This window comes from Calypte anna, chromosome 1 (genome assembly GCF_003957555.1).
Source record: "Calypte anna isolate BGI_N300 chromosome 1, bCalAnn1_v1.p, whole genome shotgun sequence".
NCBI classification, from domain to species: Eukaryota; Metazoa; Chordata; class Aves; order Apodiformes; family Trochilidae; genus Calypte; species Calypte anna.
The window spans coordinates 144742128-144757102 of record NC_044244.1 but is presented as its reverse complement, the minus strand read 5'-3'; the positions used below and the strand labels follow the sequence as shown (position 1 = coordinate 144757102).

Sequence of the window (14975 nt, the reverse complement as noted above, 5' to 3'; positions counted from 1 at the left end):
CGCTCCCTGCTCCCCCGCGGTACGTGGCCTCCGCCTCCGCCTCCCCGCCCCAACAGCCACGACCGCCCCTCGACCCCGGTGGCCCCGCCATCACGTTCCAGCTCGTGCAGGGCGTCTCCTCTCTGATTGGCTGCCTCCCCCCGCGGGTGGGGGCCCGGCTCGAGCGCCTGCCCACCGCGCCGCCGGATTGGTCGGTTCGGCACCGGCGGGACGCGAGGCGAGGGGCGGGGAAACGGTGGCGGTGCCGGTGCTGGTGCCGGTACCGCCTCCCCTCCCCTCTTCTCCCTCTACTTCCCCCCTCGCCTCCCCCCCCGTGGTTTTGTGGTGCCTCACCGCGCATGCGCAGCCACTCGGTCTCACCCCCTCCTCCCGACCGCCCGCAGCTGCCGTTGCTGGCCGCGCGCTGCTCTCGCGCGGTCCCGTCCTATCCCGTTCCCCACACTCACCCCCCCCACCCCCCTTCCCAGTCCGTCCCGCTCCTCCCCTCCCGCCCTCTCCCCGCCATGGCGGCAGCCGCCGAAGAGCCGTTCCCCTTCCACGGCCTCCTGCCTAAGAAAGAGACCGGCGCCGCTGCTTTCCTCGCTCGCTTCCCTGACTTCGATGGGCGAGGAGTGTTGCTGGCTGTACTGGACACCGGCGTCGACCCGGGGGCGCCGGGCATGCAGGTAGATAAGGGGCGGTGGGAGAAGAGAGACATCCCCGGTGGCGGCGGCCCTGAGTCACGGGAGGCTCCCCAGGGGAGGAAGGAGGCAACGGGAGCCGGTGGGAGCACCTGGGCTCTGCCGGGCTGCCCCCGTGGCTTTGTGGCCGGCGGCGACCGCTCTCCCGAGGGGATGGGAGGGAGTTTGGGGCCGAGGCCCGGGCGTTTGTCCGGGAGCGGCCATGGCCCCGGGCGGCCTGAGGCGTCGGCGGGAGCAGGGGAGGCCGCTGAAGGGCTGTCCTGGGGACTTGTTGTTTGCTTGTGTGTTTGTTTACCGTTCCCCGTAAGCATCCACTGGCGTGAGCGTGGGCTCCAGTTCGGGAGGGCGGAGGAATCCTGCAGACAGGAGCTCCGCACCCGTCACTTCAAGGGTTTCTGTAAGGTTCCTCCTTTCGCAGGAGATTTATGGTACTTAAAATCTCTTCGGCTGTCTTTTGTCGCGTATGGCACATTATAAAAGAATATGCATAGTGGTTTTGTTAAACCTTAGCGTTACGTGGACAGGAGGTAGCTAGAGACTACAAACAGCCTCTCTAGATCTTTTAGGTGAAAATTGTATTTCTGGCAAAATTTGCATGCATCTCTCTCGCAGTATATTGTTTGTGTGCGCTGTTTTCCAATAACAATCTATCAAATTTGGTTATGCTAAGTTTTTTTTGTGGTCTGCTACCTTTGTAGCTCAGAGCACACAGTAATTGCCACTATGATCTCGAGCTCAGATTTGTAAAGTTGTGTCTATGGGATTGTATTTTTTGCATTTCTCAGCGCTTACTGCTTTTAATGCCTGTTTCCTACTATTTCATCGTCGTGTAAGTTTCTGTGTTGCCTTTTATGTCACTGCTTCAGGGGAGACCTCATCACTCTCTACAACTCCCTGAAAGGAGGGGGTAGCCAGGTGGGGGTTGGGCTCTTTTGCCAAACAACTTTCAACAAGACAAGAGGGCATGGTCTTAAGTTGTGCCAGGGGAAGTTTAGGTTAGATATTAGAAAGAATTTCTTTATGGAGAGAGTGATCAAGCATTGGAATGGGCTGCCCAGGGAAGTAGTGGATTCTCCGTCCCTGGAGATATTTAAAAAGAGCCTGGATGTGGCACTCAGTGCCATAGTCTAGCAACCGCAACAGTGGTTCAGGGGTTGGACTTGATGATCTCTGAGGTCCCTTCCAACCCAGCCAATTCTATGATTCTATGCTGCCTCCAGTTTCTTGTCGACATGTTTTCCCTCATATGTGACAAAGGAAGCCTTGAGAAATTATTCAGAGTTGTGTGTAACCCACTTGAATAGTGCATCTGTTATTTTTTTAACGATGTTGCTTTCTGCCCATTCTTCAGCACAGACTTTACTCCTCAGTGTTGTAGTTCAGGGACCTAACCTTGTCAAATCTTTAGTTCAGCAGTCTCAAAGGTCTCCTTGTGGAGTTAAAGTAAGTGAAAAGGTAAATGAAGAGGGCAGGTAGGGTGGAAGAAGGGACTGGACAGCAGTTACTTTTACTGATTTAAGCTGGAATGAGACTCGTGCTTTTGGTAAAAAGTTTGAGGTAAGTGGAATAGCAATCAGGAAGCTTAAAGAATGTTAGCTTAAAAGCAAACAAGATAATAAATAATACCTCGGGCAGATCAGAAAATAAAAGACAATTAGGAAGATATGAATAAAATTGGATGTGTTTCACATCTGGGGTTTCACATATGAAAGCAAAACCTCTGAATCTCTAGAGGTTATAAATGAGAAATGACAACAAAATAAAAAACCACAGGCACACGAAAATAAACAAAAAAACCTCGAACCAACAAACAGAAAAACACACACAAAAAAAAGACAAAAACATGAGGTTATGGCCAGTAGAGGGAGGCTTTGTTTTGCCATAGGTAATGTGAGGCTTATAAAGGTTAATTAGGGATACTGATGAACCCTTATGATGTTATTACTGACTAGACCAATTTTTGTCAACCTGTTTTCTTTATGTGGCGGATAAAACTTCAGGTAGTGAAGTAAAAGATTTGTGGAGACTTTGGGGGAAAATAGATTCTTACAGTGGGTGAAAATGAGTTTTCTGGGATGTAATATAAACATGTGTGTCCTTTCCACACTGCCCACTTCATACACCTGACATAGGCTACTTGCTAGACTACAGAAGGGAGACACTTCCTGCACAGGATACAGGGCATTATAAAGGAAATAGTCCATAGACAGCTTGAGAGGATTCCAGCAAGAGGATGCCCTCGCTCCAAAGTATGGGGCAATGTACGTTTTGCCTCTGCAAAATCAGGCAGTGGAAATAGTAGGCAGCAAGATAGTATTAGCTGTATAGTTTCTAATCTTGGCACTATTATTTATTTTTCTATGCTCCTGTCTTCTCTGCTGTTGCATTTTTTTATTTTTTCCTTCCCTCTGTATTATTATTAGTTCTTGCCCTGGCATGGAATTAGAGCTATGAGAATTGACTCATTGGCCTAGAGGGAAGAGTAGTCATTATATGTAGCAAAGTTAAGAGGTATTACAACTTTGAGTTCAGATTAATGTCAATAATGATTATAGGCCAAAAGGAACCACCATGTTTTTAATATAGTAGGGGTATTAGTCAAAACAAAGCAGTTTTGCTGCTCCCTGGTGTCTCATTCCTGGGTAGTCTTTCTTTGCTTGTTGATGTTACACTGAAGTGTGTAAACAGTGATACCACAGATACATATGGTATAGGATCACTTCTTGAGGGGCAAAAGGATTTGAAGGGTGATTTGAGTGTAACAGAGAAGTACCATTATGTTGATATTCTTCCCTGGACACTTTCTTCTATAGACAGAATAGTTACTGGCCTTAAGAAACCTTTTTACATTGATGTCATCTTTCTTTTGGTTGGCTTGCTTTGCCACACAAAGTATTACTCTGTTTTGTCCTTACTTTTCTTTCAGAATCTTTTGTAGTGAATGCTGTCTAGAGAACTCTCTTCACCTGGCCCTCTATTGCTTTGCAGTCTACTTGTTGATTCAATACTATTACTACTGTAATGCATACTATTTTTTCCCTCTTAGTGCTCTTTTTAGAACCTATTTCCTGTTGTTATTTACTGAGTCATGGCTTGTAATTCCTCTGTAAGGCACAGTAACATGAAATTTTAGGTGGGCAGATAAGTTATGTTTGGCACATTTTAGTTGTGTATGTGTAGTCTTTGTTCAACCCTGCCTTTTCCTTGCCTCGTGCTGTCTTCACTTCTTATGTTTCTAGGTAGGTAAATAAGTTAATTGGCTTTTTTGCAATTTTGCTCATTTTGTGAAGTACCCTTTGGAATTATTATTTACTATAATTAATTGTCCTTTAGTATGATGACCTTTTAGCAGTGGCAGCTTGTTTGGGTTGACTTGTTTTTTAGCGCTGAGTTAAAAAAAAAAAGTTCCAATTATTTTATTTGTGATGATGACCAACTATCCCATGACCAAAGTGCTGAAGAACTTGCTCATCTCCTGTTGCTGCAGTAGCTGCTGGTTGGAATCAGTAGCATTGTATGGTCTGCTCAAATGCATCTGGCTTTGCCTGTTAGTTTGGGACTGTCACATATACTGGTGCTACTCCTATTATACTGATGAGCCACCAGGATTATGCAGATATAACATTGTTAATGTCCTCATCTTATTAAAGTATTTGTTGGACAAAGTCAGAGCTAACATGAAAATATGTTTTTCAAACTTGAAACTTAAAAGTATAAGCAACAAAATAATTTTGCTACAAACTAGTAGACTTGATTTTGTTCAAATTGTTGGCAAACCATTCATATTAAAGATAAGATTGGGGGATTTTGCCATAAATACAAAGTAAAATGTTTTTAATTGTATAAATTTTTTAAATTTTTTGTCGTTTAATGCAAAGGTACTAAAATTTACCTTCCATCTGTAATAAATTCATTACTTGAGGAACAGAATCAACCAAGTTCCCTTTATGATTTCTTTTTAATTCTTTTTTCCCTCAAAATTGCAGGACTTTAAGGAAAGCCCATCTGAACTCAAGAGTTTAATGTAGCATTACTGCTGGTGGGCAGTATGCCCAACAGTAGTTCATGTCAGCAGAAGGGGGGTTGGTTACTTGAACTAAGTGGCTGAATCTGTCTGATTCACTGCTGTTAGGAATTGAACCTTGGACCTTTGTACCTGAAAGTCTCAAGTTTCTTGTGCCTGACTGGAAGACTCCAATTTGTTGATTTTAGTTGTACAAAGTCACGTGTGTGTGCACCTGATGTTCAGCTAGGTGCAAAGAGCTGTCTACTGTAGGAATTCCATGACATCTTGCTGGCTTGGGAACAACTTTTAAAACTACTCAGGCTTGCTGTGGCATAAATCTGTGTTCTGGCCACCTGTTGCAGTATAACTTGTCTACTTGTCCAAGTCACCCTGGACTGCATTTTAATTCTTGTTTTCTTGTGCTTTGATCACTGAGCAATTCACTGTGATTTGAGGCATATTGAAAAATGACCAATTCCAGTAATCTTAAGTTTGTCTTGCAGTTGCTTTATTATTGGAGCAGCTCTTGACTTTTCTGTGAGTGGAAACTGGTGTTTGAGGGCATCAGTTATAAAAACTAGAAATTTATATGGTTTGAGGCCTACACCCTGTTTCCCAAGTTAATTTTCATTGCTGTGTAGCTGTTCAGTAGATGTTTTACTAATTTAACAATATTATTAACTGAACCAGAATCTCTATGAACAATGCTGTTTCTGTAATGAAGTTCTTAGCAGGCCTCTCCAAAAGCAGTATTTGTTACCTTCTAGGAAATGGAAATTTATATCCTTTTAATGGTTGCTGTGGGTTTGAGATATTGGGGTTTGTTTTGTTTGTGTGTGGGGGAGGGTTTCAGCTGTTTAAACCTGTTTTTATTTGGGTGGAGATTGCTTGGTTTTCTCTTTAGGGTTTTTTTTGTTGGTTTTGTTTCGTTTGGGGAAAGGGATTTGAGTTGTGGTTGGTTGGATTTTGTTTCTTTTTTTTTTTTTAACCATGAGAATCTGAGCCCTTGGAAGCATTTATTCTTATTGGTTGAGGTGTGATAACAGCTTGACCCTTGTTGTGTTTCTGGCAGCAACGGTGGCTGTTGTGAAACAGATTGATCATATTGTTGACATCCTGCAGCTGAACTCGCAGTTCCAAAGCAAAACTGCCTGACCTATATGTTTAGAATCAAAAATTATTGATACAGAATGAAGGCAACAGTACCAAATATATAAATGGTGGAAAACAGCAAATGTTGCTGCTATTCTGACAAAGAAGATGTTGGTCTAGTTAGTGTATAGGGAGTGCCGCACAGGTTGATTATTTTTTTCTTAAATCTGCAAAATAGGTGCATATATCTCATTCGTAGAATGGTTCGAGTTGGAAGGGACCTTTAAATGCCATCTAATCCAATTCCCACCTCAGTGAGCAAGGACATTTTCAACTGTATCAGGTTGCTCAGAGCCCCATCCAACCTGACCTTGAATGTTTCCAGGGATGGGGCTTCTGCCACCTCTCTTGGCAACCTCTTCCAGTGTTTCACCACCCTTACTGTAGAAAAATTCTTCCTTATATCTAGTCTGAACATACCTTTTTTGGTTTAAAACAATTACTCCTTGTTCTATCCCTACAGAAAAAAATCTGTCACCAACTTTCTTGTAAGCCCTCTGAGTACTGGAAGGTCACAATAAGGTCTCCCCTGAAACCGTCTGTTTTCTGAGCTGAACAACCCCCAAATTTCTCAGGTTTTCCTCAGGGGAGAGGTACTCCATCCCTCTGAATTCAGATTGTCCTTCAAGCAAATACTACTGTATATGGAGCTTGTTTGCCAAATAAACTCATCCAGTACCTGCTAGGTGAAGCATATTATTACAAGAAGGTAATATTGAATATTTCTGCAAAATATATTAAAAAAAATATCTTAATCATAGTCTTGATAATTCTGTAGCAGGTTCCTTTAGCTACAAGGAACTTTAGGTAGGTTAGTGGTTTCTTTTTTGATATTGTTTAGATGCCTGCAACTATTGTTAAGTCCATCAGATTAGTTTTCATTTAATTTGAGGAGGCTTTAAATTTATTCTCGAACTCTTCTTAGCTAGTCAGCTTTTTCTCCTCACTCTGCTTAAAATACTCCTTATACAGTATTAGGTGTGTATAACCATATCTCCTGACATTTCAAAATGATTAAAACATGAAGCATAGTCCTTGAAACAGGAAAAATGAGATCAGAGTAATGTCTGTTGTTTTTAGGTTTAATCTCAGTTCAGAGATGCAAGCTTGTGAGTGTGTAAACTTCAGTTCTTTCATTTTGTTAGTGTTGTGCACTTGTTACTGTAAATTTTGCCAGAATGGTGGGATGGAAACAATGCAGTGAATCACTGGAATGCAAATAGTTTTTGAAAATGGTTTCACAAATTTAGGCTTGGTTTAGATAGAGGTTCCTGTGCTGTATTGATACACTATTTTACTTGTTTGTCTTTTAGATTATTTTCAGAAATGCTTTAGTGAACTTGTATAAACCAGAAAGATGGATACATTGGTCTTAGGTCATTGGAAATTTAACAAATTTCCTGGTTTGTATGTTAGAGTAATCAACTGCATTTTCTTTTTTATGCAATGAATTGCATTAATTTTTATTTATATTTTCAGATTACAACTGATGGGAAACCCAAGATAATTGATATAATTGATACAACAGGCAGTGGTGATGTAACTACATGTACCATTGTAGAACCTAAAGATGGGGAAATTACTGGTCTTTCTGGAAGAAATTTAAAGGTGAGTATTTGGTGATACAGGGACACCACTGGACATATTTTTCTTTCATTCTTGTTTAACAACAGATTTAGGACCTGGTTTTGGTTTCTGCAAAACTTAACCCAATCTTGCCCAAAACTAATACTGCATTCTGTCATCTTCACATGGATTTGTTTATGTGACTTTTCTTTTCATCTGTCTTTATATTGAACAGTCTCTATAGCTGAATGGGGTGTGTATAGAGTTTAGTTGGAAGCTTGGTAGTAGTTTAATTGCTCTTTGTTCAAATCAGTATCCCATACAGTTTTGGAAGCTGGAGGAGGGAAACATGTTTGAAAAATAACAGACATGGGTCTGTCTTTAAAAGTGCTGGTATTTTCACATATATAAATTACAAGAGGAATAGTGTTAAGCTTGTAGTAAATAGTTCTAGAGACTGAAAAAATTGTGAGAACCTAGTTGTAGGCTCACTGCATTTTCAGTATGAAATAGAACAGAATTTCAATTCTCTTGTCTACTGTCCGGATTTTCAATATGAAAAGAACAGAAATTATGTAAATTTTTTAGAAAAGATACAATGAGAGGGCTCTGCTGCATACAGCTGCTGAAGTTATCCATGTTCTTGGTTGGCTGGTTAAATTGATGAAGTGGTATAAAGGCATCAGATATTTGGATCTCTCCATGCTATCAGCTTTCTTCTGAATTTTACACCAAATATGATTGTATGGGTGAATCCATAGCTGTTTTGCTGTTACTAGGAATAGCTGATCTGATCTACCAAGAGTCTAAACTACAGCAAGATAAGAAATTAGACATTCAGATAATTATCTTGCCCTCCCAAATGTAATACCCCTTCATACTAGCCTGCTTCTTTTCATTTGTAATGCTATTTCTCCAGGCCTCTACCTGTAGAGGTAGCTGGGGTAGTATATATTAAACGTAGACGATCAGGGCAACTGATACTTCAAGATGTTCAATGTCAGTGTTACATGAATTGATAGTGATTCCTTTGGAACTGGATTGAAACTGCTGTGATATGTTGTTGAACCTTACTGCAGTAGTTACTGTCATGGAGATGGGGAATTAAGTTGGTGATATTTGCAAGCCTGTTCTGCTAAGCTCTCTTACACACTATTGATTATTCTTTTTATGTCATTAATTAACCTATTTCTGAATATACTTTTTTGTAGATTCCAGCAAACTGGGTAAATCCTTCAGGCAAATATCATATTGGTGTAAAAAATGGCTATGATATCTATCCTAAAGCTCTTAAGGAGAGGATTCAGGTAAGGAATTATGTTTTTGCCTCTGGAATCATATTTCACTGTTATGATTCTTAGGATTTTCTAGAAAAATACAGTATGCAGTTTCCTAACACATGCAGGCTGCTAGCCAGAGCTTGAAAGTTATTCTCCCACTGATTTTTGTTTAGTTTTGACATAATCCATTTCTTCTGTCATTTTTTCAGCACAACAGGAGGTGACCTGGTGTTCCTCTTCAGTGGTTCTTACAGGCAAAAACTCTAGAAATTACTGATTTCCTTTTCTTTTTTTCTGTGTAGCAATTAATATTTATAGTGTTGTACTGAACTTTTTTTAGCCATTGTGACTCAGATCAGAATTTTCAAACTATTATTGTAGTCTTCATAGTTTGATATATGTCTACGTCAATATATTGAGAAACATGGTTTTCTTTTACAGAAAGAACGCAAGGAAAAACTCTGGGATCCTGTTCACAGACTGGCCTTGGCAGAGGCCTGCAGGAAACAAGAAGAATTTGATGCTGCTCATAGCTCTCCCTCCCAGGTTTGTATAAGTCTAAATAAACTTGTGAGCTTGTTGTTTGCCACAATTTGTTGCTGGTTGAGAATATTAAACTATTTTATTAGATCAGTGAAGGAAAAATACTTATGATTGTTTGGGCAGATAATGTACCCCTGTATCTTAGTTTAAAAATTCTGTATGTGGGTGGTTGTTTGATTTGCTTAATGTTGTTAGCCTTCTAAACATATTGTCAAATAAGAAAAGGATATTGCTTCTAATAATTTGTAGCATATTTTTAGTATGTTTTAATAGGATCTTTTTAGAGACTGTCATTGCTGTGCTTAAAGTTGGAATCTTCTAAACATATCCTTTTTCTAAAGTAGGTACTATTTCAGTGACGTACCAGAAATTCCCAAGGTCACTTATGTTTCACTTAACAATCTGTAAAAAATAGAGGGTTTTAAATGTTAAAACTGGAGAAGTTGAAAACAGTTATACATAGCAGGTAAAAAATAAATAGTGCGTTGTGGAAAACCATTAAGCAAGATATTTATGACTCCTGGGATGGTCCTACGTTCTTGATGAAGTAACAGAAGAAATGTATAGCATCAGAAAGGCGTATGGGAATGCCTATCTTGTAATAATTTTAGAAATAGTGTAACTATTTTTCTTGCCTTCTTAGGCAAATAAGCTACTAAAGGAAGAACTTCAAAATCAAGTGGAACTGTTGAATTCTTTTGAGAAAAAATACAGTGATCCTGGCCCAGTGTATGATTGTATAGTATGGAATGATGGTGAGACCTGGAGGTAAGTGCCTAAACTTGACTAAAATGTCTTGTTCTAGACATAAAACAACAACATTGACTTACCAGTTTTAGGTTAGTGGTTGGACTCAGTCTTGAAGGTCTTCTCCAGCCAAGGTGATTCTGTGAAGACTGTAGTAGCTTTTAAATCTACTCTTTTTATAGAGGTCTTTAATATTAGTGGCTTTAAAATAATCCTGCAGTATCACTTGACCTTTGTGACCAAGTTCTGATTCCAAATGAAGATGGGGAATAACGAGGTCTTATTAAAGACAGCATGATAGCTTTAGTAAAATTTCTTCCTTGAAGAAATTGCATGAATTCCCAAATGCATAATTTTCAAAGAGCTTTATTTGAATTTAGTAACTTTTCAAAATCAGTTTATTTGGAGTCTTTGTACATCCTGAATCTTAAGTGTAAACAGCCAGGTTTTAAAATACTGATTTAAAGGAAAAAGATACCATGAACATAGAACAAAGCTTTTTGAAATCTTTGTGGTATTCTTTGCTGGGAGAAGGGTGGGAGGTAGATAATTGGAAGTTTACAGCAGCTGGAAAATTGCCTTTTTTGTTTCTCTCAACAGAGCCTGCATAGATACAAGTGAGAGTGGTGACTTAAGTAGCTGTACAGTACTGAGAACTTACAAAGAGGCTCAGGAATATGCATCTTTTGGAACATCTGAGATGTTGAATTATTCTGTTAATATATATGATGATGGAAACCTTCTTTCCATTGTGACAAGTGGAGGTAAACATAATAATCATGTAAAAAATTTGTTGCTGAGCAGGTATCATGAGAAGCAGCAGTTTGTATTTGGCCTTGATTCTGATAATTGAAATGACTACAGGCAGCTGTCTTAGTACAGCATTCATTACTACTATGGCAATCAAGATCAATATTCACATTTCTTGAACTCAACCTATAATGACAGCTTATTACCAAAATTGCTTGCAATTTTTTCTAAAGCATTGTCATCTTTCTTTCATATACATGTATACATAGGACATGTATAATTATGTACTCTTTAGGATGTTTCTGTATCTTAAAACCCAGAACAGAAAGAACCTTCTTTCAAAACAGGTTTTCTGCTTTACTTCTTAAATATAGGGTGATGATTGACTTTAATTGCTGTCCTTTTGTGCTGGTATGGTTTCAGAATCTTAAGATACCCATGAGCAAAAGGGTTATTAATCTTTATTTTGGTTGGTCCAAACTTTTTTTTCATGGCAATTGTGATGTAGCTGTAGGTCCAACCACTCTGAACCCATTTTGCATATTCTTTATATATATAATGTTTTGGTTTGGAAGCATAGTGAGTGCTTAAGGTGGTGGGGATGCATTTATCTTGAAAAATGCTCTTCATCTTTTTATGCAACTGTCCTATCGCAGTAGAATTGCAGAAGCATTTCTGGTTTGTAAATAAGTGGTATTTTTTGAGATTTGTTTTTACACTTCTGTGCAGCTTTATTACTAATTTTTTAAATTCATCTTTTCCCCCCCACCCATGTCATCTCCAGTGAGCCTTCCTAGTAACTTTTGTTAATGGAATTAAATTAATACTTCCTTTCACTGCACCTGCTGCCTCCTTTCTCTCAAAAAAACCTGTTTCATTTTTTGCAGATTGCTGCTTTTTACTGGAGTTTTTTTCCTTAGTAATAACTAAACGTTTGTTAGATGAAGTGATTTGAATCCCTTGCTCATTTTATACAATCACAGAATCATTTTATGTTGGAAAAGACTCATAAGATGGACCCCTAACAGTTAACACAGCCCTCTGCCGATTCCACCTCTAAACTATGTCCCTAAGCACATCTACAGGTCTTCTAAATACCTCCAGGGATGGTGACTCCACCACTTTCTTGGGCAGCCTGTTCCTGTGCTTTACAACCCTTTCAGTGAAGGCATTTTTCCTAATATGCAATCTGAACCTCTCCTGGCACAACTTCAGGCTGTTTCTTGTAGTCCAATTGTTACTCTTTCAGAAGAGACCAGCACCCACCTCCATGCAGCCTCCTTTCAGGGAACTGTGGAGAGGAATAGCATCTCCCCTCAACCTTTTTTTTCCAGGCTAAGCAATTCCAGTTCCCTCAGCCACTCCTCGTAAGACTTGTTTTCCTGACCCTTCAGCAGCTTTGTTGCCATCTTTGGGTACTCTCAAGTACCACAGTGTCCTTCTTGTAGTGAGGGGCCCAAAGCAACAGAGTAGTCAAGGTGTGGCCTTGCCAGTACCCAGTACAGAGGGACAGTTGTGTCCCTAGTCCTGCTGGCCACACTTTAACACCCCCAGGTCCTTGTCTGCTGGGCACCTTTCCCTGGCCACTTTTCCCCAAGCCTGTAGCATTGCATGGGGTTGTTGTGACCCAAGTGCAGGACCCAGCACTTGGCCATATTGAACCCTGTAAAACTGGACACAGCCCATCAATCCTGCCTGCCCAGATCTCTCTGCAGTCCTACTTTCAAGCACATCAGCTTGGTGTGGTCTGCAGTCTTACTGAGGGGGCACTCAATCCCCTCATCAAGGTCATTGATAAAGATATTAAGGAGAAGTAGCCCCAAAACTAAACCCTGGAAAGCACCACTTGACTGTCTGATCACTGGATTCATACATATATTTGTAGAATCATAAAACCATAGCATTGTTTGCATCGGAAAAGACCTTTATCAAGCCCACCCCTTAACCTGGTGAAAATGAATTTATCTGTACTGTATTAAATTGATATAAATTAAGTTCACTAAACATTCAGTGTTACAACTTTTCATTTGCTCAGGAGCACACGGAACACATGTGGCTAGTATTGCAGCTGGATACTTTCCAGAAGAACCAGAACGAAATGGGGTGGCTCCTGGAGCCCAGATCCTTGCAATCAAGATTGGTGATACACGACTAAGTACAATGGAGACTGGCACTGGTCTGATAAGAGCTGTGGGTATTTCACTGATTAAATTATTAATGTGAGCAGCATAACTTAGTTGTAAAATATTGTGGAATGTTTTGTGTTCTTACTGCTTATAGGCTGTGCTTTCATGGTTCTAGAAAAAATTTAACTAAGAAAGAAAATAGCTAAACAACTTCCTCATAAAAAAAAATAAAATGAAACCAACACAACCCAACAAATAAAAATGCAGAGTATGTTTTCAAACATATCCTAAGACTAATGCTCTAATATAAAATAAGATTCCTGTAGCATAGAGCAATTTCAGCAGTTTTCAGACTCGCATAGCTGCTCTATCTGGCTATCTGAACACATAGGCTGTTACTTATATGCTTTGTTTTCACTCTGATTCTTAAAATTGAGGAGAAAGGACATTCCTTTTTGAGGCCCAGGGCCTTTTGCTGTGTAGTGAGATGACAGAGGAAAAATTCACACAAAGAGCTGAAAATAGAAAGCTATATTTGAGTCCCATAGAATATCTTGCTCTAGGAACATGACGTACAATAATTTTCTTGTGACTTTTTGGAACTTAACCAAACTGTACAGGAAAAGAACATTTTTTGTTATTGAGGTCAGACATGAGACAATGCTATGTATGTCTGCACTTTTCTCTTAGATGAGTGTCTTATTTTCTAGCTTGGATTATAGCAGGAGTGATTTTTTTTTTACTTTATTTTATTTATTCTGTTTATTCATGGGGAAAATACCACTTTCATAACTGATTGAGTTAGATTGAATTCTTTTCTTGTGTAGAATCAAGATAAATTTATCCCTTTTTCCTAGATGTGTAGCAGGTTAGTTTCAGGTTTTTTTGGTTTTTTTAACTGACTTATTCTGACTAGTATGTATTTTGGCTTTTTTTTTTTCTTTATCAGATGATAGAAGCAATAAAATACAAATGTGATCTTGTCAACTATAGCTATGGAGAAGCAACACATTGGCCAAATTCTGGGTGAGTACTACTGTCGCTAATAAAGTATTTTAATATGGTGGAAGTGCTGTTACATTTTTGAGCTTTGTATAAATGAGCTGTCAATAAGAATGATTTGTCCAAGCTCAAAAAATATTCATTTAAGTTAAACTGTTACTGTTTACATTTTTAACTATCTTTGAATGTTAGGTGAACCTAATGAAAGTTCTGTTGATTTATAATACAAATAATATTTTAGAATAATAGGCAATTTTTATAGTTGAAACACCATGTAGTCTGTGGGTTGTTTTATTTTTTTTTTAAGACCTAATGTTGCTACATAACTGTCACTCCTTTTCAAAACCAAAAGACTTTTTTTGTAGTTGGCTTCTGTTTCTACTTCTGCTACTTGTGGGAAGCAAGCTGCATAATATTGGCTGTTATGTGACTGTGCAGAATGTTCCACAAGAAATGCAAATATTGACGTGGTAGGAAAGGAATATTGTCAATTGAATGACTTTTTCTTTTTTTTCTCTTACATCAGGAGAATTTGTGAAGTAATTAATGAAGCAGTGTGGAAACACAATGTAATCTATGTTTCAAGTGCAGGAAATAATGGCCCCTGCCTTTCTACAGTAGGATGTCCTGGTGGAACTACATCTAGTGTAATAGGTAAATAATTTGGTTTGAGGAAAAAATTAAATTAGAAAATATTCAGCTTCTGTCCTTTCAAGCTTTGTACTTACATTTGAGATGACCATTTTTTTGCTGAACTATGTCTAAAATATCAAAGACAAGTTTAGTTCTAGGGAAGCACTTGCTCTGTGCTTAGATACAAGAATTTTGATTGTTAGCTTCTTACAGTGTGAGACCTTACCTATGAAAGAGGCAGATGGTCATAGTTTGATGTGGCTTTGTATACAGTTTGTGAAAAAAAAGTGGTCTAGTATATTTGAAGATGCAAGATTATGTTTTAAACTATAACTATCTGAGCACACCATTTCACTTTAGACCATTATCTGCTGTGAAATTCAGCTTGTAAAAATATGTAAGCAAGTAGGATTCTAACTGATCTTCTGGAAAGTCTTGTAATGAATTGTCAGAACCACAGCTTTAAGTCATCTGTCTTAATGAAATACTC

General features: G+C 39.2%; 1 protein-coding gene across 2 annotated transcripts in view; it reads left to right on the top strand.

Moving 5' to 3' along the window:
- The first annotated feature begins 297 nt into the window (after nt 1–297).
- Nucleotides 298–14975, top strand: part of TPP2 (tripeptidyl peptidase 2) — a 57277-nt gene continuing 42599 nt past the window's right edge. For both annotated transcript variants that reach the window (XM_030466385.1, XM_030466376.1), the window contains exons 1-9: nt 298–665; nt 7318–7446; nt 8616–8711; nt 9126–9230; nt 9871–9995; nt 10575–10738; nt 12760–12914; nt 13800–13876; nt 14379–14506. In XM_030466385.1, the coding sequence (XP_030322245.1) occupies nt 339–665; nt 7318–7446; nt 8616–8711; nt 9126–9230; nt 9871–9995; nt 10575–10738; nt 12760–12914; nt 13800–13876; nt 14379–14506 (1306 nt within the window). In that variant the 5' untranslated portion in view covers nt 298–338. The remainder of the gene's footprint in view (nt 666–7317; nt 7447–8615; nt 8712–9125; nt 9231–9870; nt 9996–10574; nt 10739–12759; nt 12915–13799; nt 13877–14378; nt 14507–14975) is intronic.